This window comes from Dromiciops gliroides, chromosome 1, assembly GCF_019393635.1.
Source record: "Dromiciops gliroides isolate mDroGli1 chromosome 1, mDroGli1.pri, whole genome shotgun sequence".
Lineage (NCBI taxonomy): Eukaryota > Metazoa > Chordata > Mammalia > Microbiotheria > Microbiotheriidae > Dromiciops > Dromiciops gliroides.
This window is the reverse complement of record NC_057861.1, coordinates 21,642,285-21,664,974: the sequence shown is the minus strand read 5'-3', so window position 1 is coordinate 21,664,974 and position 22,690 is coordinate 21,642,285. Positions and strand designations below refer to the sequence as shown.

At 43.0% G+C, this 22,690-nt stretch overlaps 1 protein-coding gene across 3 annotated transcripts in view; it reads right to left on the bottom strand.

Annotated features, from left to right (window-relative positions):
- Window positions 1–22,690, bottom strand: part of KSR2 (kinase suppressor of ras 2) — a 651,354-nt gene that overhangs the window by 276,845 nt on the left and 351,819 nt on the right. For all 3 annotated transcript variants that reach the window (XM_043980701.1, XM_043980709.1, XM_043980704.1), the window contains exon 5: window positions 19,634–19,815. In XM_043980701.1, the coding sequence (XP_043836636.1) occupies window positions 19,634–19,815 (182 nt within the window). The remainder of the gene's footprint in view (window positions 1–19,633; window positions 19,816–22,690) is intronic.

The window sequence follows — 22,690 nt, the reverse complement described above, 5'->3', positions numbered from 1 at the left end:
TCCAGCTTTGCCTGTCTCTTGAAGGATGAGAAAGAAGAAAGTTGGTGGAATATGGGACTTTCTTCTTCTGCTCAGGTTCAAATTTCCATCTCCTGCTACACTGTCTTCTGCCTAACCTCTAGCCTATAGAAGGAAAAGGAGTAGTGAAATGGGGCTCCCCATTTGACCATCTGACTGTGGGCCTTCTCTCATACTATACTTGTTTCCCTCCTGATCTCTGGTCTTCTCTGAGAAGAGGAGTGGCATCTTCCACTCATTGATGAACATTTTTATACGTAGTTATACCCTACACATCCTATTCAGAACCCCTGTAGGTCATCATTCAAACCCCATTCCCTGTTCTCTATCACTCAGTCTTTACTGCCATCTCCTCAACCCTTTCACCCCAAAGTTCCAACCAAACACTACAGTCCCTCTATTGTGCCCTCTGAAATGACTGTTCCATAGGCAACAAATTTTCCTTCATCCTACTCTTTCCTTCTATTAGCTATTATAGAAGCTTGCCTTCCCCTGACAACATGGACTCCTGGTCATTCTTTCCAGTATTGATTACATGTTCATTCATACTCCTTGGCTCACCAGTTGAGCAGGTGAATTACACCTTGCTCCCCCTTGCCTCGTTCTCCATCACTTAGTAAGCACTCCTCCTTTGAGGTTCATGCTGTTCATATGTGCCACATGATCAAAATCCTCCACGTCACTCCCCTTCCTTCCTCAATGAGATCAATGCTTGGCACACAATTTTTCTTTGCTCCCCAACTCCTGTCCTAATACTAGAGGATTTAAACATAGATATTGCCTCTCCCTTAAACACTCTAACCACTCAGTCCCTCAACATACTCACATTCCATGACCTACTCCATCTTTCCACCTCAGCCACACACAGTTAGTCATACCTTTGATCCTGCTGTCACCCACAAATGTGCCACCACTATATTCAACAATTCCCAGATCTTCTTATCTGACCACTACCTATAGGCCTTTCACTTCTCCCTCTGCCTTGCCCCTTGCTACCAAACCCTTTCCAAATGACTTCAAGCTGAAACTTCCCTTATGCGTTGGCTCACCCATTTGAATGTCAGCTTCTTGGGAGCAGAGAGACTATTACTTTCCTATTTATATCCCCAGCACTTAACACAGTGCTGGCACATAGTAGGTGCTCAAAAAATGTTTCATGCATTTATTCATTCCAAGACCCAGCTGGTCCCTAGAGCTGTTATAATTCCGGGTTGAGTTAGCATGAAACCTGGGCAAGAGACAAACTTAATGCAACTTCATAACTCATATTGGAGCTATAGCGGAGATGTCTGGGCAAAGATGCTGACAGTGTGATCTGGGGGAAGAGTAATTAAGTGGCTAGAACATGAGAATAGAAGATAAGAAAGCCAGGTTTTGATCCCAGCTCTGCTACCAATTCACTGTGCAATGCTCAAAACTTGGAGATTCAGGATAATTTGCTTCACCTTTTGGGGTTTCATTATACTCTTGCAAACAATGGATGGACTAGACAGTCTCAGGTCTTTGCCTCCCCGTACACACACACACACACACACACACACACACACACACACATACACACACACATTCCCTGTTCCAAGGCCCCTCCCAGCTCTGACATTCCCTGTTCTAAGACTTTCTTGCCCTTCTCTCCCCAACCCCGCCCCTCCCCCCTGCCACTACCACCTCTTGAGTGAGCGCACAGGAGGACCTGAGTTCAAATCCGGCCTCAGACACTTGACACTTACTAGCTGTGTGACCCTGGGCAATTCACTTAACCCCCATTGCCCCCCCCCCAAAAAAAAGAAATGATCCCTTGCATGTGTTTGTGTGTATGTGACAGACAGACAGAGACAAAGATACAAAGGCAGGGAGGGAGAGAGAGGGAGAGGGAGAGAGGAAGAAGGAGAAAGAGAGGGAGAAGGAAGGAAGTGGGGAGGGGGGAGAGAGAGAAAGATTTCTACATAAGAAGGAGGTAAGAAGGGCCCCCATCTGATGCTTTGGGGGCTCCAAACTTTCTAGCTACAGCCCTGGGTTTTGCAATCATATATTTACTAATGAAACCCAATTAAGAATGTGAGCTCCTCAAGGGCTAGAGCTTTTATTTTTTTTATTTTTTGCCTTTTCTTTTTGTATAGTCAGCATTGAGCACAGTGCCTGGCACATAGGAAATGCCTAAGAAATTCATGTTGATTGATGTACTGAAACCAAAACATATTCAGGATAAGCACAAACTCAGTCAACGTCCTTGTGATTATTTTTCCCTCTTGTCTCAACAAGACTATTCCCCTTCAGTCATTCTACCCAGAGAGGTTATTTTGCAGTTAGACATGATTTCCCCTCCTGTAGCCATTGGTGCCCCTGCAGCTGTTGGCACTTGTCTTCATCAGTGCCCATAAGATTTAAAACCAAAAATAAAAATGTAAGAAACCTGAACCCAGTGACTTATGGCATCTTCAGCTGTGGGGTGCAAGAGGAACTGCTGATCCTTCAGACGGGAGCTGAGGGATTGGAGGAAGAAGGTAGTTGTCATCAAAACCCCTAATGCTAGGGAACAGTATGTTCCTGGGCTCCCAAGCAGAGCTGTTAGCATGGTTTGGGAACCACTATGATTGGTCCAAGTGCTCTATCCTTTCCATACACCATCTCCCAACCAATTTTCACCAGTAGCAATTCCAGCAGGAAAACATCATAGCTAAGAATTTTAACCCATGCTGAGTTCAAATTAGCCCTACCAAGGTCAGGTTGGTATTTTGTAGAAACATCAGGGGATGATAATGAACAGAAAACCAAAAGGGGGTGACAGAACCACCAATGAAAGCTACCATTTATGGAGCTCTTAAAAGTTTGAGGAAACCACTTTACATATGGGATCTCATTTGACCATTATGACAACCCAGGGTGGTAGGTACTGTTATGATCCCCACTTTACAGCTGAGAAATGATTAAGTTATTTACCCAGCATCTTAAAGCTGGTGTGATTCCAACTCCAGTGCTCTATCCATGGTGTTACTTAGCTGATAGTAAACTGTGTCAATATACACATATTGTCTTCCCCATAGAAATATAAGCATCTAAAGGTAAGGACTGGTTTTTTTTTCCTCTTTTCTATATTAACAATGCCTAACCCAGTGCCTGGCACATAGTAGGTTGCTAATTAAAGGCTTGTTGTCTCGTGTCTTCAAAATTGCTTAAAAATTCAACATTAGGTGCCCACTATATCCAAGGCATGGATGGAGGGAGAGAGAGTTCTCCCCAATGGAATTTCATCTACCAGGAGTGAGTATACCTCAAAGTACAGAAAGATTACTGAGCCATCAGAAGATCCTAGGTCTAGAGCTCAAAGACACTTTCCAGGCCACTGAGTCCAAGCCCCTCATTTTGGAGATGAAGAAATGAAGGTACAGAAAATTTAAATGACTTGCCCAGGGTCACTCAACTAGTTAATGTCTGAGTAAGGCTATGAACCCAGATTTCTCTTACTTTTCTGGGTTCAGGTCTCAGCCCCATTTCTGCCTTAGCCGCATGGCCTCCAGTATGACTGTATGAGACACAGTAGGAAAAAGTAATAAATTTGAAGTCAGAGGGCCTGGATTTGAGTAACTGACTGTTGCTTATTAGCTCTGTGATGCTGGGTCAATCACTGCTTACTCTTGGGGACTCAGTTTGCTTCCTTGTATAATTTCAGAGACTTTTGTTGTTTTTCATGATTGGAAGGGACCTCAGCAGCCCAAGCTGTGTCTCACAAGTGGTCATCCAGCTTGAAGGCCTGCCTGGTTCTTCCCTTCTGATTCTAACACCCTTGGGGAAAGCCTTCATGCCCATATACCTTGACTATCACTTGCTGGTGGGTTTACCTGCATCAGGTCTCTCCCCACCCCAGTCCATCTCCCACTCAGTGGTCAAACTGATCTTCCTAAAGTACAGATGTGACCATGTCAACTCCCTTCCTCAGCAAACTCCAGTGGCTCCCTATTACCTCCAGTATCAAATATCAATTCCTATTTTGGGCTCATCATGATCTTGTCCCTTCCTACATTTTTAGCCTTCTTATACCTCACAATCCACCAGTGATACTACCCTTTGATCCAAAAACACTGGCCTCCTGACTTCCTCACACAAGATACCGTATGAAATCTCTCAACTCTAGGAATTTCCACTGGGTGTTCACCATGTCTGGAATGCCCTCTCTCCTCACTTCTATCTCCTGGCTCCTTCAAGTCCCAGATAAAATCCCACCATCTCTAGGAAGACTTTCCCAATTGCACTTAAGACTAGTGCCTTTGCTCTATTGATTATATCCAATTTCTCTTGCCTGTATCTTATTTGTATATAGCTGTGTATACGTTGTTTCCCTCATTAGGCTATGAAGTTCTTGAGAGGAAGGGTGTGTGTGTGTGTGTGTGTGTGTGTGTGTGTGTGTGTGTGTGTGTGTGTGTGTGTGTGGCCTTTCTTTCTATCCCCAGCCATTAGCAAAGTCCCTGGGAAAAAATGGGTGCTATTACCTGCTTTTGAACTTGACTTGATTCCCACGTCAGCCCCATTTCAGGAACTAGCAGGAACTACTCACACAAACCCGCTGAGTGACTAGAGGAATGCAGAGACCAGCTGGTCAAATCCCCTCATACCATTCATTTGGAAGCCATTATCAGAATGAGGAGATTGGACTAGATGGCCTCTCATTTCCTTCTCAGCTCTAAAACTTGTTCTCTGTAGTCATATGGTCTCAAAGAGCCTCAGTTTCTGCATCCATAAAATGGAGACAGTAATACTTATATTTCCTACTTCTCAAGGTTGTCATAGTGGGGGTGGGGAGTATGCATTAATTCAAACATTATCTACTTACAGCTTATGATGAGCAAAACCATACTTCTTCTAGAGAGTTTCCCTGTACCAAAGAAATTACAGGTCTATCCCTATTCCAATTCTATCAATTTTTGCTATTTGCTTATCATTGTATGCTAAGAATAAAAAATATAACTCTATATAACCTATGTCAGATTGCTTGCTGTCTTGGGTAGGGGGAATGGAAAGGAGGGGGGGAGAAAAATTTGGAACTAGAAATCTTATAAAAACAAATGTTTAAAACTATCTCTAATATATTGTCATATGAAAAAAATACTCTAAATCACTATTGATTAGAGAAATGCAAATGAAAACAACTCTGAGGTACCACCTGACACCTATCAGATTGGCTTAAATGACAAAAAAGGAAAAGAATAAATGTTGGAGAAATTGTAGAAAAATTGGAACAGTAATGCATTGTTGGTGGAGCTGTGAACTGATCCAACCATTCTGGAGAGCAATTTGGAATTATGCCCAAAGGGCGATAAAGCTGTGCATACCGTTTGACCCAGCAATACCACTATTATGTCTTTTCCCCAAAGAGATCATAAAAAAAGGAAAAGGACACACATGTACAAAAATATTTATAGCTGCTCTTTTTGTGTGGTGGCAAGGAATTGGAAATTGAGAGGTTGCCCATCAATTGGGGAATGGCTGAACAGGTTGTTGTATATGAATGTAATGGAATACTATTGTGCTGTAAGAAACGATGAGCAATGGGGCAGCTAGGTGGCGCAGTGGATAGAGCACCAGCCTTGGATTCCAGAGGACCTGAGTTCAAATCTGCCCTCAGATGCTTGACACTTACTAGCTGTGTGACCCTGGACAAGTCACTTAACCCTCATTGTCCCACCAAAAAAACCCAACCAAACAAAAAGAAACAATGAGCAGGTGGATTTCAGAGAAACCTGGAAGGACATGTATGAACTGATGCTGAGTGAGATGAGCAGAACCAGGAGAACATTGTACACAGTATCAGCAACATGTGTTGATCAACTGTGATAGACATGATTCTTCTCAGCAATATAATGGTCCAAGATAATTCCAAAGGACTCATAATGGAAAATTCTCTCCAAATCCAGGAAAAAAAAAAAAAGAACTGTGAAATCTAGATGTAGATTGAACCACACTATTTCTATTGCGTTTTGTTGTTGTTGTTTTTCTTTTTTTGAGGTTTTTCCTTTTTGCTCTGATTCTTCTCTCATAACATGACTAATGCAGAAATACGTTTAATGTGATTGTACGTATATAACCTATATCAGATTACTTGCTGTCTTGGGGAGGGGAAAGGGAGGGGAGGGAGGGAGAAAATTTTGAAACTAGAAATCTTATAAAAACAAATGTTGAAAACTATCTCTAAATGTAACTGGAAAATAATAAAATATTTATATTGAAAAAATATATCTACATGTAGCTGGAAAATAATAAAATACTTTTATGATTTAAAAAAATAAAAATGACTCTATCCTATATCCAAGCATATTTATCTATTTATGTGGAGAGCCAAGGTATCAATGACTAAGGATGACCAAAGTAGAGCAAGATCAGAAAGGACATACATTTTACCAGTGGATGGGGGTTCAGGACTGATTTCCAATTGGGTAAATGCATAACTTCACACTCATTTCGACAGTGAGTCAGTGCTGTCCAACAGAGAAAGGTAGGACTGAAGAAGAAGAACCATACTGAGTTTGGTACTTATTCAACATTTATCTCTGACAATGAGGGCACAAACTACAAGGGTTATCACTGGCCTCCTAGGGATTAAGATACTCTTTGATGACCAGGATCAAGTGAGTGACGATCAATGCCACCTAGTGGCTGAAAAATGAATTGGCCCAGTTTACATAAGTAGAAAATAACTGAAAAAAATATCACCCTCAGACTTGAAATCTGCTGATCAATTCAATCACATTATCTTCCCAAATATCTTTTACTCTAGACCATAACAAATACCACTACATGAACGTCAACTTAATGCGAGAAATATTTATTAAGTACCTATTACATTTAAGGCAGCATATAAGGCTATTGTTGTTGTCCTTTATTCTCAAAGAGGACCATGACATGGGGAGGCAGTGTCATGACTTGCACTGAATTAGATTTAAGTGAGAGAGGGCTGTGTAAGCTCAGTAACCTCACTCTCTCCTCCAGAGCCATCTGGGTCCAGTGGCAAAATATGTATCAGGACAACTGGAGATGGCCCTGGATGTTTAAGACAATTGGGATTAAGTGACTTGCCCAGGGTCATACAACTAGTAAGTGTCTGTCTGAGGTGAGATTTGAACTCATGTTTCCCTGACTCCTGGGGCAGTGCTCCATCCACTGCACCACCTAGCTGTCCCCAACGTATCAGGCACTGGGGAGACAAACACAAAAATGGATCAGTTTCTGAACATATGAAGCTTACATTCTTTTGAAGGGAAGAAGAGGGTAAGAAGGGGATGGTTCATTATGTCCAGAAGCAAGTAAGGGAGAGAGTGCTGATAGGTTAGGGAATCAGGAACGGTCTTAGGAGGTGGTTCTCAAGATGTGCTCTGAAGGGAGCTAGGGATTCTAAAGAGCAGAGGTGAGGAGAGAGAGAGCATTCCATGCATGGAAGACCACTTTGACAATAGCATGAAGGCAGGAGATCGTGCAAGGAAACAGCTAGTAAGCCAATTTGACTAAAATGAAGTTTGAGTAGAGGAATACCATTAAATAAGAGTAGAAAGTTAGATAGAGGGCTTTAAATTAAACAAGATTTGTCAAACTCTCTAATAACAGGCATAATTATTTGGCTTCTGGGTCTAAAATATTTTATTGCTCTAGAGATTGGGGTAATAACTTCAGAGCAACATAATACCATGAAAGTATACGTGAGCTTAAGGCAAGAAGACCTGGAATCCAAACCTACCTCTTCCCTCTAATAGGATCATAACTTTCAAGCGGTAAGGGAAATTATGAGCCCATCTAATTCATTCTGTTCATTTTACAGGTAAGGAAATTGAAGTCCAGGGTAGTTAAGTGACTGCTCTAGGATTATACAGCTATTAAGTAGCCAAGGCAGAATTTGAACCCTGGAACTTTGACTCCTAGTCAAGTGTTCTATGTACAATACCACATGGCCACTCCACTTACTAAATTCAGATGTCCCCCCCCCCCAACCCAAACCTCCCTCTGTTTTTTTATTCTTTTTATCTGTAGAATGGGGGAAATAAAACTTTTTCTCCCTGATTCCTGGGGTCTTGAGGATTCAGAAAGATAGAGCAAAACATTTTGTAAATGAAAACAATTATTTGAAAATATGAGCTTTGGTCATCATTGGTTGAGCTAAAAGTAGGCATGAAGGTTTTCTTCCGGTCCTGAGGAGGGTGACACCATGAGTCAGGTTGGTTGGCAAACTCTGTAAACAAGAGCATCAATAACCTCAAGCTTCTATCAGTCCCAGGCAGCTGCAGCAGGAAGATGGCAGTCAGGGGATTCCCAAAATAGATGAAGCCCTTCTTACAAACACCCTAAAGTGACTCAGTGCCTTGAGATTCCAAGGGGCCTCCAGGATGCAAGAGAATCTGCAAGTTTCTGTCTCCAAGGTTCTTGTTTCTCACTAATGAGGCAGCCTGTCACCATCCTTCTAGGGGCAAGCATGGTACCCTTGACACTGACTTATGGGCAGAGTTCATCCACATGGCAGGGGACCTGCCTCCACGAGCAGACTCTCCAGCTTGGTAATAATAATAATGATAATTATAATTACAATAGATTTCAAGTTATAATTATCTCATTTGATCCTCACAACAACCTGGGAGATAGATGCTATTATTATCCCCATTTTACAGAACTGGAAACTGAGGCAGAGGTTAAGTAACTTGTTTCAGGTCAGACAGCTAGTAAGCATCTGAGTCTGGATTTGAATTTTAGTCTTCCTAACTCAGGTCCAGTACTCTCTCCACTTCATAGCTTAGTGACGATTGATTATATCTGGCTGCTTGTTATCCTTCAGTCATTTCAGTCATGTTCAACTCCTTGTGACCTCAATTGGCATTTTCTTGGCAAAGACACTGGAGTCGTTTTCCACTTCCTTCTCCAATTCATTTTTCAGATGAGGAAACTGAGGCAAACAGAGTTAAGTGACTTGCCCAGGGTCACATAGCTAAGATATGTCTGAGGCCAGATTTGAACACAGGAAGATTTGTCTTCCTGACTCCAGGCCTAGCATTCTATCCACCTAACTGACTGAAAGAAAAATACATTGGTGGTTTTATGAGGCTAGACCCACAGAGTATACTTGAATTATCAGAGATGTATTTGTCCTCTAGGAGACCTAACCTTGAAAGTGTGGGCTGGTGGGGAGTAGGGCAGTTACCCTGGTTAATACAAAATATTAACAAATGAAACACCAAGTTTGGTGAGAGAACACTGAGAAATTAAGAGCTCAGGAAATCACTCTCCTCAAGTTCTTACAAAGCTTTCACATGGAGAAGGGATTATTAGGCTTGTTTTGCTTGACCCAGAAGGCAAAACTAGGAACAAAGGGTTAGAAGTTACAAAGAGTGAAACTGAGAAGTAGCAAGTTACTTAACGGTGAGAGTCATCCAAAGTCAAATGTACAACCTTGGAAGATAATGAGCTCTCCCTCACTTTAGGTATCCAAGCAAACTCTACCTGACCATTTCTCATGCTTTAGAGGAGGAATTTTGTTTCAGGTATGGGTTGGTCTACATGGCTTCCACCTCAGAGCGCCTGTGATTCTCTACTATGGGACATTAGCAAAAAAACAATTCTAGATGTGAATAGCAGCACAGAAAGAGGCAGTGCCCCAGGTAGAGAGCCTGGAGGATGCAGAGCCCTGGAGTCACCATTTCCAGAAGGGTCCCCAGGTCTAATTGTTTACCAAGCCTTACAGCAGACCTAGAAGACTCCCTCCCCGCCACCCAGAGCCTTTCCCTCTGTAAATATTTACATTTACATTGCCATTTAGCTGCTTACTAAAAGATCTAAGAACCAGCTTCCAGAGGGTCAGATCTGCACCAAAAAACTGCCGATGTGCCTCAGGCAATGAACAAGGAGCAATTGTAATGATAACAGCTGAATTTGCTGTGGCCCTAGCAAGGTTTTAAGTCCCAAGTAAATCCTACCTTTTATAGAAAGCTTTCCCCAGGGGCAGCTATGTGGTGCAGTGGATAAAGCACCTGCCCAGGATTCAGGTTCAAATCCAGCCTCAGACACTTGACACTTACTAGCTGTGTGACCCTGTGTGACACTTAACCCCCATTGCTCCGCAAAACAAAAACAAACAAAAAAACAACAGAAAGCTTTCCCCAGCCCCTTTTAATTCCAGTGCTTTTCCTCTGCTAATTATTTCCTATTTATCCTGGATATAGTTTGTTTTGCATAGATTTGTTTGCATGTTGTCTCCACCCTAAAACTATAAACCCCCTGAGGACAGGGACTATGTTTTGCCTCTTTTTTCTATCCCCAGTGCTTACTTTGCACATTGCCTGGCACATAGTAGGCACTTAATCAATATTTTTTTATTGATTTTCCTCACTAATTTGTCAAGTAAAAGGTAGTATAGAGCAGATTTGGAGTAAGAGAAGCTGGGTTCAAATCCTACACCCACTATTATCTATGTGTGTGGCCTTAGGCAAGTCATTTCCCTCTCTGGGCATCAGTTTCCTCATTTCTAAAAAGAGTACATTTTAGAGACCTAAATTCCCTTCCAGCTTAAGATCTAGAATCTTACTATTAGAAAGGGCAACTAACAGAAACTCCTGCTTTGCCAAGTAGCCCAGAGGGTCTGGGGAATGACCAGGCTGATGTCTGGGAACATCAGGCAGGTCTCTACCCAGCTGCTAAGCTCAGGGATCATGAGTGTTCTTCCATTTGAGCATTCAAATATGCTCCACAGCATATTTTCAGTTTCAATAACAAAAAGCCTACAGGTAGACACTAGGTAGATTCAACTCAATTTAAAAAGCATTTTTTCCATGCTTGCTATGTGCCAGGCACTGGGGATACAGAAGGAATAAAAGCAAAGTCTCTGCCCTCAAGGGGTTTATGTTCTATTAGAGGAAAACAACATGAACTCAAATATACAATAAGAGATCATTTGATGAAATTGACAGTGCTAACCTCTGGAATTAGAAGGAATCATAACAGACCTCCTGGAGGAGGTGCCCCTTCCCTAGGTGAGCCTTGAAGGCAGGGGGATTCTAAGAGGCAGAGGTGAGGAGGCAATATCTTCAGGGTTTGTGGGGCCAGTCTGGGCAAAGGTTTGGAAGTAGGAAATGGAATGATTGGATGTGGATGATCCATTAATCTATCCATGAGGATTCCAAGAGGCTAAAGCCTGTGCAAAGAAACATGAGGAGGACAGGCTCATTGTGCTAATCAATTCTAGGCATATATCAGAGGTGGAATATAGGAGTAGCATAGGATGGGTTAAACCACCTTCTTTTCCACTAAAACTCAAGCTATCCCTTCCCCTCTTTCTTCTTCTCTCCCTATTATCTATCTCTCTGTCACCCTCTGTCTCTCTGTCCCTGTATATGTGTCTCTGTCTCTCTCTGCCTGTCTCTCACTCTCTCTGTCTCACTCCCTCACCTTCCCTTCTCCTTTGCTCCCTCACTCCCTCTTTGTGTTCTTTTTTCTTTCCCTCCCTCCCTCTGTGTCTGTCTGTTTCTCTGTCTCTGTCATTCCCTCCCTTTCTCTGTTGCTCACTCTTTCCCTTCCTTTTTCTTTCTCCCCTCAATCTCTCCCTCCCTCCTTCTGTTGCTCTTAGTCTCTCTGTGTCTGTCTGTCTCTCCCTCTGTATGTGTGTGTGTGTGTGTGTGTGTGTGTGTGTGTGTGTGTGTGTGTGTGTCCTGACCCAGAGAGATCATTGACTCTGGAGTGAAAAGACTTGGGTTAAAATCCTTTTTCTGACAATTAATACTTATGTGACCTTGGACAAATACTTTAACCTTCATAGCCCTCAACTTCTTCCTCTGTAAAATGAGGGAGTTGAATGAGATGGCCTCTGAAGTCTCTTCCAGATTCATGATTCTTCGCTTGTGCTTAAAGGCAGCTCTGGGCTCCCAAGACCACTACTTCTGCAGCCCTGGACAGTGCCTGAAGTCAAGTCAAGAAACTATTCCAAAGTACCAATGATTCCAGTCAAGGGAGACAGAAAAAGCCACTTAGCTTCCTCTTTTTTTTTTTTTTTTAAATAATGGGGTAGTTTATATGTAGTGGGCAGACATGGAGAGACACCAGTCAGCAACAACGAGCTTCCCAGAGACAAACACACTGAAAAACAGACAGGCAGGCAGGGCCCCTCTCCCTTACAAGAAACAGCCCAATGGACAGGTACAAACAGACACAGAGAGGCCAAGCTGACAGACGGGTGCCAGCGGCTGCCAGTCCATAGCAGCCTTGGCCCTAAGAATGCTGGGTAGCATGTTCTTCTGTGTGGCGGTTGCAGTCCCCAGGCACAATGAGACAAGGCAGCCAGGAGCCTCTCTTTGGCTTACCTCCTATCACATCACCAGTATTTAGTGTCCCGCTAGAGCAAATCTATGGCAGACAGGGTCTTGTGCTCAGTTTGGACAAGGTTGATTGGGCAATATGAGAAGGAGTTCCAAAATCCTTGGGTTCCCCTCCCCACCAAGAAGGGGGCCCAGGCTGGGTAGCCTGGTGATAGCAGCAGCAAGGAGAGGGGAGAGGAGGGAGGTTTGGCCAAAAGGGCTTCTGGGCAGTTCCTCTGCTCCAGAGGATGAGTCTGGCCCTGCTCAGCAGGACTTCTTAGATCCGGGTTTGTTGCCCATACCCACCACACCATCATGGTGCAATAAATATATTTTCAAGTCTCATACCAGTGAATAGAATGAGATGTGGCTGCTCCTTCCCGGCACATAGCACGGTGCCTGTTTGTTGATGGATTGCTTGATTGATTGTGAGGTCACGGAGGCCTGAATCAAGGTGGTGGCAGTTTCAGAGGAGAGAAGGGGGTGTATATGAGAGATATTAGGAAGACAGAAATGACAAAACTTGGGAACTGATCGAATATGGAAGGTAAGAGAGGGTGAGGAGTCGAGGGTGACACGTAGGTCATCAGCCTGTGTGTCCGGGGAACATGGTTGTACCCTTAGCAGGGAAGAAGAGGAGAGAAGTTGTTTTGTTTTGTTTTGTTTTGTTTTGTTTTGGCGGAAGCTAGTCTGGGAAGATAAGCTCTGTTTGGGGAATGTTGAGTTTACAATGTACGTAGGACATCCAGCTGATGTGTAGTTGGAAACCAAAGGTCAGGAGAGATGTTAAGGGCTGGATAAATTGATGGAATAATCATCTTCAAAGAGATAATAATTGAATCCATGGGAGCTATAAGATCACTAAGCAAAAAAATATAGAAGGAAAAGAGAAGAGGCCCTTCTCAAGTCAAGGCCTTGAGGGACACTCATAGTTAGCGGGAACATCCTGGATGAAGATCCAGCAAAGCTGACCGAGAAATGGTCAGCCAGGTAAGAGGAGAACAAGGAAAGAGAAGTGTCCATGAAACCTAGAGAGAAGAGCGTGTTTGACAGTGCCAAAGGCTGTGAAGAGGTGAAGAATAGGGACCCAGAAGGCAATTGGATTTCCCAATGAAGATATCATTGGAAACACTGGAGAAAACTGTTTCAGAAGAAGGATAAGATGAGAAGGCAGACTTGCCAAGAGTTTAGAAGAAGGCGAGAGGAAACCGGAGGCCCCTTTGAAGACAGACTTCTCAAGGAGTTTAGCCATGAAAGGGAGGAGAGATTTAGGACAATAATGGGGGGTGGGGGTGGGAGGGATGTGGAAGGAAAAAGGGAGGGTTTCTTAAGGATGGGGAAGACATGAGTGTGTTTCTAGGCAGTAGGGAAGCAGCCAATAGAAAAGGAGAGACTGAAGAGAAGTGAGAGAGTTGGGTGGATAGAGGAGATCATCTGCTGGAGGAGATGGGATAGAATGGGGATTGCTTGTGCACACAGAGCGGGGTAGCTTGGAAAGTAGAAGGGCCTCTCCTTTAATATGACACAGGGGCAAAAGATGAGCTGGGAGCAGAAGGCCTCTGAGTGGTGTGAGAGTGAGGAAGGAAGAAGAGGGAGCACACAGCAAAATGGCCTCAATTTTTCTCCAGGAAATATGTGGCAAGGTTTTCAGCTGAGAAAGTTAAACAACCATATTATACCCTGGACTTTGCTTTGAGGCACAAAGAGACAAAAGCAGCTCCAAAAATTTGGTCTTTTCATATGGAGGCAGGGTTGGAATTGCTGAGGGATTGGGAGGGTCCTGAACAATCAACATATGGAATCTGAGGTGGAAATCATGAAATTCCTTTAAACTGGAGGGAGAAGGAGGAATTAGGGATTTAGCATTTTTTAATATAAAATTTTTCCAGTCTTTCAACATTGTAAAGCACATGAGCATGGATCATATCCCAGAAGACACACACACACACACACACACACACACACACACACACACACATGTATACAGACATAAGTCATTGGTGCTAAAAGGCAGATGGTTACTGGGGAACAGATGTTTTCCTTAATGCCTTAATGTAAATTCCTCATCACTCTTAGGGGGTCTAGGAGGGGAACGGACTGTTTTTGTCCACAGTGACATAGAGTTCCACCACATTCACATGATATTCAGGAAGATAACAAGTAAAATATGCATGAGATATGATCTGACCAGGGCAGAGGCCAATATTGTTCTCACCTCCCCAGTCCTGGACACTACACCTCTGAATGCAGCTCAAGACCTCATTACTTCTTTTGGTAATTACATTATATGAAAAACTCGCCAAACTTGCAGTCCACTAAGCAATTCTCCTGTGCCTCCCCACCCCCAATCTCCTTCAGACAAGCTGCTCTGCAGACATACTTCTCCCATCCTAGACTTGTGAGGCTGATATTTTTTGTAGAGAAGGGTAAGAATTTACTTTGATTCTATTATATGTTATCTAATTCGATTTGGCCCAATGCTCTAGCCTTTCAAGATCTTTTGAATCCATTTTCAAGCAGCATTTTAGCCAGCTCTCTTCAGTTTGTGCCATCTGTGAATTTAACAGATGTGCCTTCTAGCCCTTTATCCAAGCTACTGATAAAAATATTTAACAGTACAGAGCCAAGTATGGATCCTTGAAGCAGTCCTTCCAAGATAACACTGGACTAAATGACTAGTCTTTGTGTCCAATGACTGAACCAACTCCAAAGCCACCCAACGGTGTATCCACATTCATCTCATAAGACTACTCCCTGTCTCACTCCATTTTTTTCCCTTCCTCCTCAGAATTGTTCCTTTTTGTGTGTTTAGAATTTAATTGTTGGGAACTTTCCATTCCTTCAGGTTGAACTTTCCCTCCAGAATTTTAGGCCACAGGATTTTGCCTTTCCTTTCTTTATCTGAATCCTTCTAAGTCTAAGGTCCATTTTAGATGATGCCCATCTTATCTTTCCTATATCACAAATAATATGTCATGGACATCTGTCAAGGTCTCCATTGTTTTAAAACCAATAACCAATTCTTCCTTGTTAGCGAAAATCAGATCCATAATAGAGTTCCCTTATTAATAGCACCTACCTCATGGAGTTGTTGTGAGGATAAAATGAAAAAAAATATTTGTAAAGCACTAAGCACAGTGCCTGGCACATAGTAGGTACTCAATAAATGCTGATTCCCTTCCTCTCCTTCTATTAGTTTAACAGGTTATGGTATATGAATGTGATGGAAAATACTATCATTCTATAAGAAATTATAAAGAGGATGGTTAAAGAGAAACCTGGGGAGGCTTGTAAAAAGTGATGCAAAGTAGAGTGAGCAGAACCAAAACAATTCATACAATAACAATATCATAAAAACAAACATCTCTTAAAGAATAAGGAACTCTGATCAACATAATGACCAGCCACAATTCCAAAGGACTAATGATGAAACATGCTACTCAGCTCCTCATAGAGAGATAAGGGACTCAGACTACAAATTGGCACTTTTTAAAAATATGGTCAACTTCAGGTATTTGGTTTGCTTAACCATACATGCTTGTTCATAGGTTTGCTTTTTCTTGCCTTAATTGTGGGGAGGGAATGTAGAGAATGACGATCTTCAAGGAAGTGAATTTTCCAAAAAGAAATTTCCCCATTAATTCCTCTACTTTTGCAAAGATTAAATTAACATTGAATCAAGCCAAGAAATAGCCCTTCTGCTTTGGTCAGAAAGAGAACCCTAACCAATATCCAGATAATTGAAATCCAGCACTAGTATTTCATGCTTCTGAAAACCCAATTCTCACCTGTGGTTCCAAGAAGCTGTAGCATGCACACCAGCCACACCCCAATAAACCATCTTGGCAGATTGCCTAAACCAGGTTAAGGGTAACTAACAGGCTTCAAATCTGTTGGTGAGTTAGGGAGATGTCTACCCCAAGCATGTGAAGACCTTCCCCATAAGAATGGGCAGATGAGGGGAAGCTGGCTGGCGCAGTGGATAAAGCACCGGCCCTGGAGTCAGGAGGACCTGAGTTCAAATCCGACCTCAGACACTTAACACTTACTAGCTGTGTGACCCTGGGCAAGTCACTTAACCCCAATTGCCTCACCAAAAAAAAAAAAAAGATTGATGATTCACTTTGCTCATTACCCATACTCTGTACATTTGTGTATAATTATCTGAGGGTCAGGGCAGCTAGGTGGCACAGTGGATAAAACACTGGTCCTTGGATTCAGGAGGACCTGAGTTCAAATCTGGTCACGGACACTTGACACTTACTAGCTGTGTGACCCTAGGCAAGTCACTTGACCCTCATTGCCCCACAAAATAATAATACTAATAATAATTATCTGAAGGTAGGGGTTTTCTTCCTAGTGCCTTCCTATGTCATTTTGTAGAAATTGCCGAGTATTTTTGCCACTCTTCTTGTCCCTACAGTGTTTGTTGTTTAGTTGTGTCTGACTCTTCATGACCTTATGGCCCATAGTATGCCAGGCCCTTCTATCCTCCACAATTTCTCCAGTCTGTCCAAGTTCATGTTCATTGTTTGCATGATACTACCTATCTCATCCTTTGCCATCCCCTTCTCCTTTTGTCTTCAATCTTTCCCAACATCAGGGTCTTTTTCAATAAATAGTGTCTCCTCATTATGTGGCCCAAGTATTTAAGCTTCCGCTCTAGTATCTGACATTCCAGTGAATGGCCTAAATTGATTTCTTTAGTGCTGACTCATTTCATCTCCTTGCTGTCTAAGGGACTCTCCAAAGTCTTCTCTAGCCCCACAATTGGAAAGAGTAAATTCTGTGGCTTTCAGCTTTCCTTATAGCTCAACTCTCACAATCACTCACTGTGACTGGAAAAACCATAGCTTTGATTAGAGAGAGAGAGAGAGAGAGAGAGAGAGAGAGAGAGAGAAAGAGATAGAGAGAGAGAGAGAGAGAGAGAGTGAGAGAGAGAGAGAGAGAGAGAGAGAGAGAGAGAGAGAGAGAGAGAGAAAGAGAAGAGAGAGAGAGAGAGAGAGAGAAAGAGAGAGAGAGAGAGAGAGAGAGAGAGAGAGAGAGAGAGAGAGAGAGAGAGAGAGAGAGAGAGATTTGTAGTCAAGGTAATGTCTCTGTCCAGATTTGCCATAGCTTTCCTTCCAAGGAGCAAATGTTTTTAAATTCCAAGTACAATGATCTTTGAGCCCAAGAATACAAAATCTGGCACTGCTTCCATTTCTTTTCCCTCTATTTACCAGGATGTGAGGGGACTAGTTGCAAGATCATAGTTGTTTTTGTTTTGTTTTCTTTTTGATGCTAAGCTTCAAGCCAGCTTTTACACTCTCCTCTTTCACCCTCATCAAGAAGTTTCTTTTTTTTTTTTTAATTTTTTTTTTTAGTGAGGCAATTGGGGTTAAGTGACTTGCCCAGGGTCACACAGCTAGTAAGTGTTAAGTGTCTGAGGCCAGATTTGAACTCAGGTACTCCCGACTCCAGGGCCGGTGCTCTATCCACTGCGCCATCTAGCTGCCCCAAGAAGTTTCTTAAAAGCTACTCTCTATGACATCTGCTTTGGTGGAGGTATATAAGCAATTTTTTTCCCCTCACCTTCCCTTTTTTTGGTTCTTTGGATTTGATTTGCAAGGCTGCAGGCAAATACATTTTTACCAGCCCTTATTAGTTACACTCTATCCCTGGCCAAAAACATTTCATTCCTATATATTAAACCACAATCCAGAAATCTATTTCAAACACCATTGTCTTAACAAGTTTCAGAGTTCCCTCTTTGTCCTTACTGACATTGGCTATTCTACTGAAGCTATGTCTTTGTGTCTATTCTTATGCCCTGCTGCTGGCTTCTAAATGATATCTTTCAACACTTTCTGATGCATTCATAACAAGAATGACAGCATTAATAAGAATTATTGTTGTTATCGTCATCATCATTAATAAATGACACATAGTATTTTCATGTAAGAAGTACCCTGGAAGGGGGCAGCTAGGTGGCACCAGCCCTGGATTCAGGAGGACCTGAGTTCAAATCCGGCCTCAGACACTTGACACATACTAGCTGTGTGACCCTGGGCATGTCACTTAACCCCCATTGCCCCACAAAACAAAAACAACAACAACAACAACAAAAAGAAGTACCCTGGAAGAGGAGTGGATGATAGGGTGTAGAATTTGCAATCAAGGCCCTGTCCTCTGACACATACTTGCTGTGTTCCTTCAGGCAAACCACTTAACCTTTCAAGGCTTCAAACAATTTCTTCTCAGAACTAAGTCACAGGTCTGGTTCTTCCTTGTGCATGTGAGCTCTCCATGCACATAAAGTCACAGACCCTTTTGTATCTGGTATTTAAAGTTTTCCAAGTAGACTTCACTTACACGATGTCTGAGCTTTACCTGCTTTTGTAGATCTCTTCTTCATTTTACAAAGGAGGAAACTAGGGCTCAGAGAGGTTTCATAGGATTGCATATGAAGAACTGGAAAGAACCTTAAAGGTCATCTTGTTCAATCCTCTTGTTTTACTGATGAGGAAACTGAGACCCAGACCCTCTAGATGCCTAGTCCACAGCCATTTAATTAATGCGTGTCCGGGATAGGCACTGAAGTTACATGGAGTTCAGTATTCTATCCACACTATAGCAGCTCTCTCACTCCAAGACTCAAGAAGGGACTTATTTTTCTGCCTTAGGCAATGGACACAAACCTTTCCCAGAAACCCCTGAGGGCTGGGCATGGAGAAAGACTCACTACCAACTCTCAGACTGGGGACTAAATGTACCTTTGAGATGATAAAAAGGTATTACACAGGTTGGCTTGTGTTTCAAACATAAATTCTTTTAATCATACTGTATATTAAGAGCCAGAAAGAACAGAAAACAAACAGTAAAATAAACCCCGCACTCTGGAGCCAAAACAGTCTCCTTTAACCCATTAAGTGTTTATCTCCATCTCTCTTTTCCACCTGCAGCGAGCCAGCTAGGAACACTCAGTAATGATAGCTGCAATTCAGCCTTTCAAGCATCAATTTTCCCCCCTCTTCAAAACAATCCAAAGAAAGGCAGAAGCCCAAAGAGGAGGCAAAGAGCACCTGATGATCCGTGTGCCGCCCTCAGAAGGCGGTTCAGGAGCCTCGGAGAGAAAGCGAAGAAAAACGCACCTGTCTAAGAGCGCAGCCACCCCCCTCCTCTCCCCAGCCTCTCAGGCACTCCCCTCCCAAGTCTCTGCAGGTGCCGGGCAGAGTTTTGAAGCAGAGGCAAGGTGGGGGAAGCAGCCCACCCAGAGACAAAAAGTAGACCAGGACCCCGCCGCCCAGTTGGCTCCTGTGACTTACTGGTGGAGAAGTTGGCTTCGGGGTGGACCGGAGGAGTGGAAGGAAGGAAGGGCGGGTAGCCCACGAAGAAGGACCGCAGAGAACGCTCGGAGAGCAGGGGGGAGCGCTGTGATGGGATGTTCTCACAGCTGCCCACACTGTTGTGAATCTTTAAATTAAGGGGCTTGTTCCTTTTCTTGGCCCTATGGGAGAGAAGGACAGAAGGGAGAGTAAAATAATGATCACAACAACAACAATAATTATGATGATGATAGTAACATATCAACAAGCATAGATTAAGTGCCTACTATATGCCAGGCACTGTGCTAGGAGCAGGGGATAGATACAAAGACCAAAATGATACAGTCTCTGCCTTCAGGAAGCAGATTCTACTGGGACAAACAGTCAACCGATGGAGAAGCCCTGTGCTGGACTCGGTGCATGTGAAGATAGAAATATCAGTCCTGCCCTTAAAAAACTTATGCTCTATCTGGGAAGAGCGCGCACGCGCGCGCGCACACACACACACACACACACACACACACACACACACGCACACACACACACACACACACACACACACACACACACGGGGGAGAAAGAGGGAGAGAGGGAAAGGGAGGGAGAGGGAGAGAAGATGGGAGGAAGAGAAGGAGAAAAGATGAGACCGACAGAGGTGAGAGAAACAGAGAGGAGAGAAGGGAAGGGGAGAGAGCAGGGAGAGAGAATAAATACAAAGTGCTTAAAGAAGGAAGGGCACCCAAAATCAGGGGAATCGGGACAAGTTTCATGTCAAACAGGGAAGGAACAGCCGGGAAACATCCTGAAGAGGCACTGACAATCAGAGAAGGAAGCAGTGAGGATGGGGGTCCAAGCACAGATACCGAGTACACATCAGCAAAAGCCCAGAAAAAACCTCTGTACAATTGACCACGCTCTCGCCATCTCTATAAAGCCCTGTTCGTTTTACAAATGGACCACATTTCCATTATCAATAGAATGGCAGCCCTGGGGCAGCTAGGTGGCGCATCGGATAGAGCACCGGCCCTGGATTCGGGAGCTCCTGAGTTCAAATCCGGCCTCAGACCCTTGACACTTACTGGCTGTGTGACCCTGGGCAAGTCACTTAACCCCAATTGCCTCACCAAAAAAAAAAAAAAATCGAATGTCAGCCCCTTTAGTGCAGGTACCATCTCACTCTTACATTTGGACTCCCTAGTTCCTCACTTGGAGTCTAGTGTACAATATTTTTCAGAGTTGGAATTTGAGATGCAGGTTTAGACATTATCCTGCTGTGTTCCTGCTCACTTTCCTCGGGGTCTCAGTAGTTTCTCATGGACTTCTCCAAAGTCAATGGTGCTAGCCAAGAAGAGGTCTCTAAAAGTGCCAAGAGCTAGAGTGACTGTAAGTGATTGAAGGATTCACCTGTGTTGGCACTGTGCAGTCCTTCAGGACCCTGTATTAATGACACAGACAGATTGAACTCTGGGAAACTTGCTTCCTCTTTTTTCCTCACCATTTCTATCTCTTATCTCTCTGCCTTTGTCCTGGCTGTCCCCCCAGGAGAGCCTGGAATGCTCTCCTCTCTGAATTCCACCTTAGAGAGTCCCTTTCCTCCTTGCAGGTAAAACACCATCTTCAGTCAACCAACCAATCAACATTTATTAAGTGCCCACTACATGCCAGGTACTATGCTAAGGGCTGGGAATACAAAAAGGGGCAAAAGACAGTCCCTGTCCTCATGAAGCTTACAATCTACTAGAGGAGACCATATGCTAACAAATCTATACAAAGCAAGATATATACAGGATAAATCAGAAATAATTAACAGAGGCAAGCTACTAGAATTATGAGGAGCTGAAACCTTTCCTGGCCTCACCACACCTGAACTGCTAGTTGTCTCAAGTGTTGGGTTGAACTGAATTTCCTATAGCCCTCAAATGGTGACACTGTCAAGTACTGAGAAGTTCAAACTACCTAGGACAAGGGAATGTGGTAGTCCAGCTCTCCCTGACTCCTCCTACCTCTGCCTCTGGGGTACTTGACTGGGGGTCCTCCCTGACCTTCTGTTTATAGCAGGAACTGTCCAGGACAGATTCATAGCAAGCCCTTTGAAATTCTCAAGTAGACATTGCTAAAGATGTGACTTACTCCCTCTTTCAATACAGGAACAGATTTCTTTTTTAAAGGTTTGTTTCTAGTTTACTGAGGGCTCAATTTTCTTCTTCTTTTTAATAAGAAAATACTCATGTAAGCTTGAAAAGACACCTAAATGCCATTCATGGAAGGTCTGTTTCTATAGTGATCTGAGGCATCTGTCTGATTTGGTGGGAAAAAAATCCTCCATTGTTGGGAAAAGAAGTGAGCCTTCCATGAAGAAATTGTAGGAGACTTGTTCTATAGTTTGTCCTCAATTACCTTGGGATATATTTGCCCCCCATCTATGTGACCCTCCCCAGCCCCACCAATTAGGCCACTGACTCATCCTGGATCCCCCATAAGCTCAGACCAGGTCAATCGAACAGTGAACCGTCTTTACACAGAACAAAATGGTGGTCATGCCATGAGAGCTAATACATGATTTTGGACAAAGTCATTCCCTGACTAATGTTATCTCTCAATCATCATGTGAACCTCCTTCTTTCCAGATTTTCTGCCTTCAAAGAATATTTTATTAAGCTAATATTATGTACCAGATACTGTGCTAGACACTGGGGATACAGAGAAAAGAAATTAAACAGGCTGCCCTTGACACTTACATTTTAATTAGGGAGATGGCATATAAGCATATACAAAGTATTATATATACACATAATTACACATATAATATAATATACATATAATACATACAAAGTAATTGGAGGGAGGAATGGTCATTTGGGTGAGAGGCAGATCAGGAAATATCTCCTATAGGAGGTGGCCCTTGATCTGAGCTTTGAAGGAACCATCATTGCCCCGCATAAAAAAAAAATTAAAAAAAAGAATTTCTAGTTCTCAAGGATAGAATCTTCTTGCCTCTAGGATCAAATGCAAACATCTCTTTTCTATTTCTTTTAATTTATTTTGCAGGGCAATGAG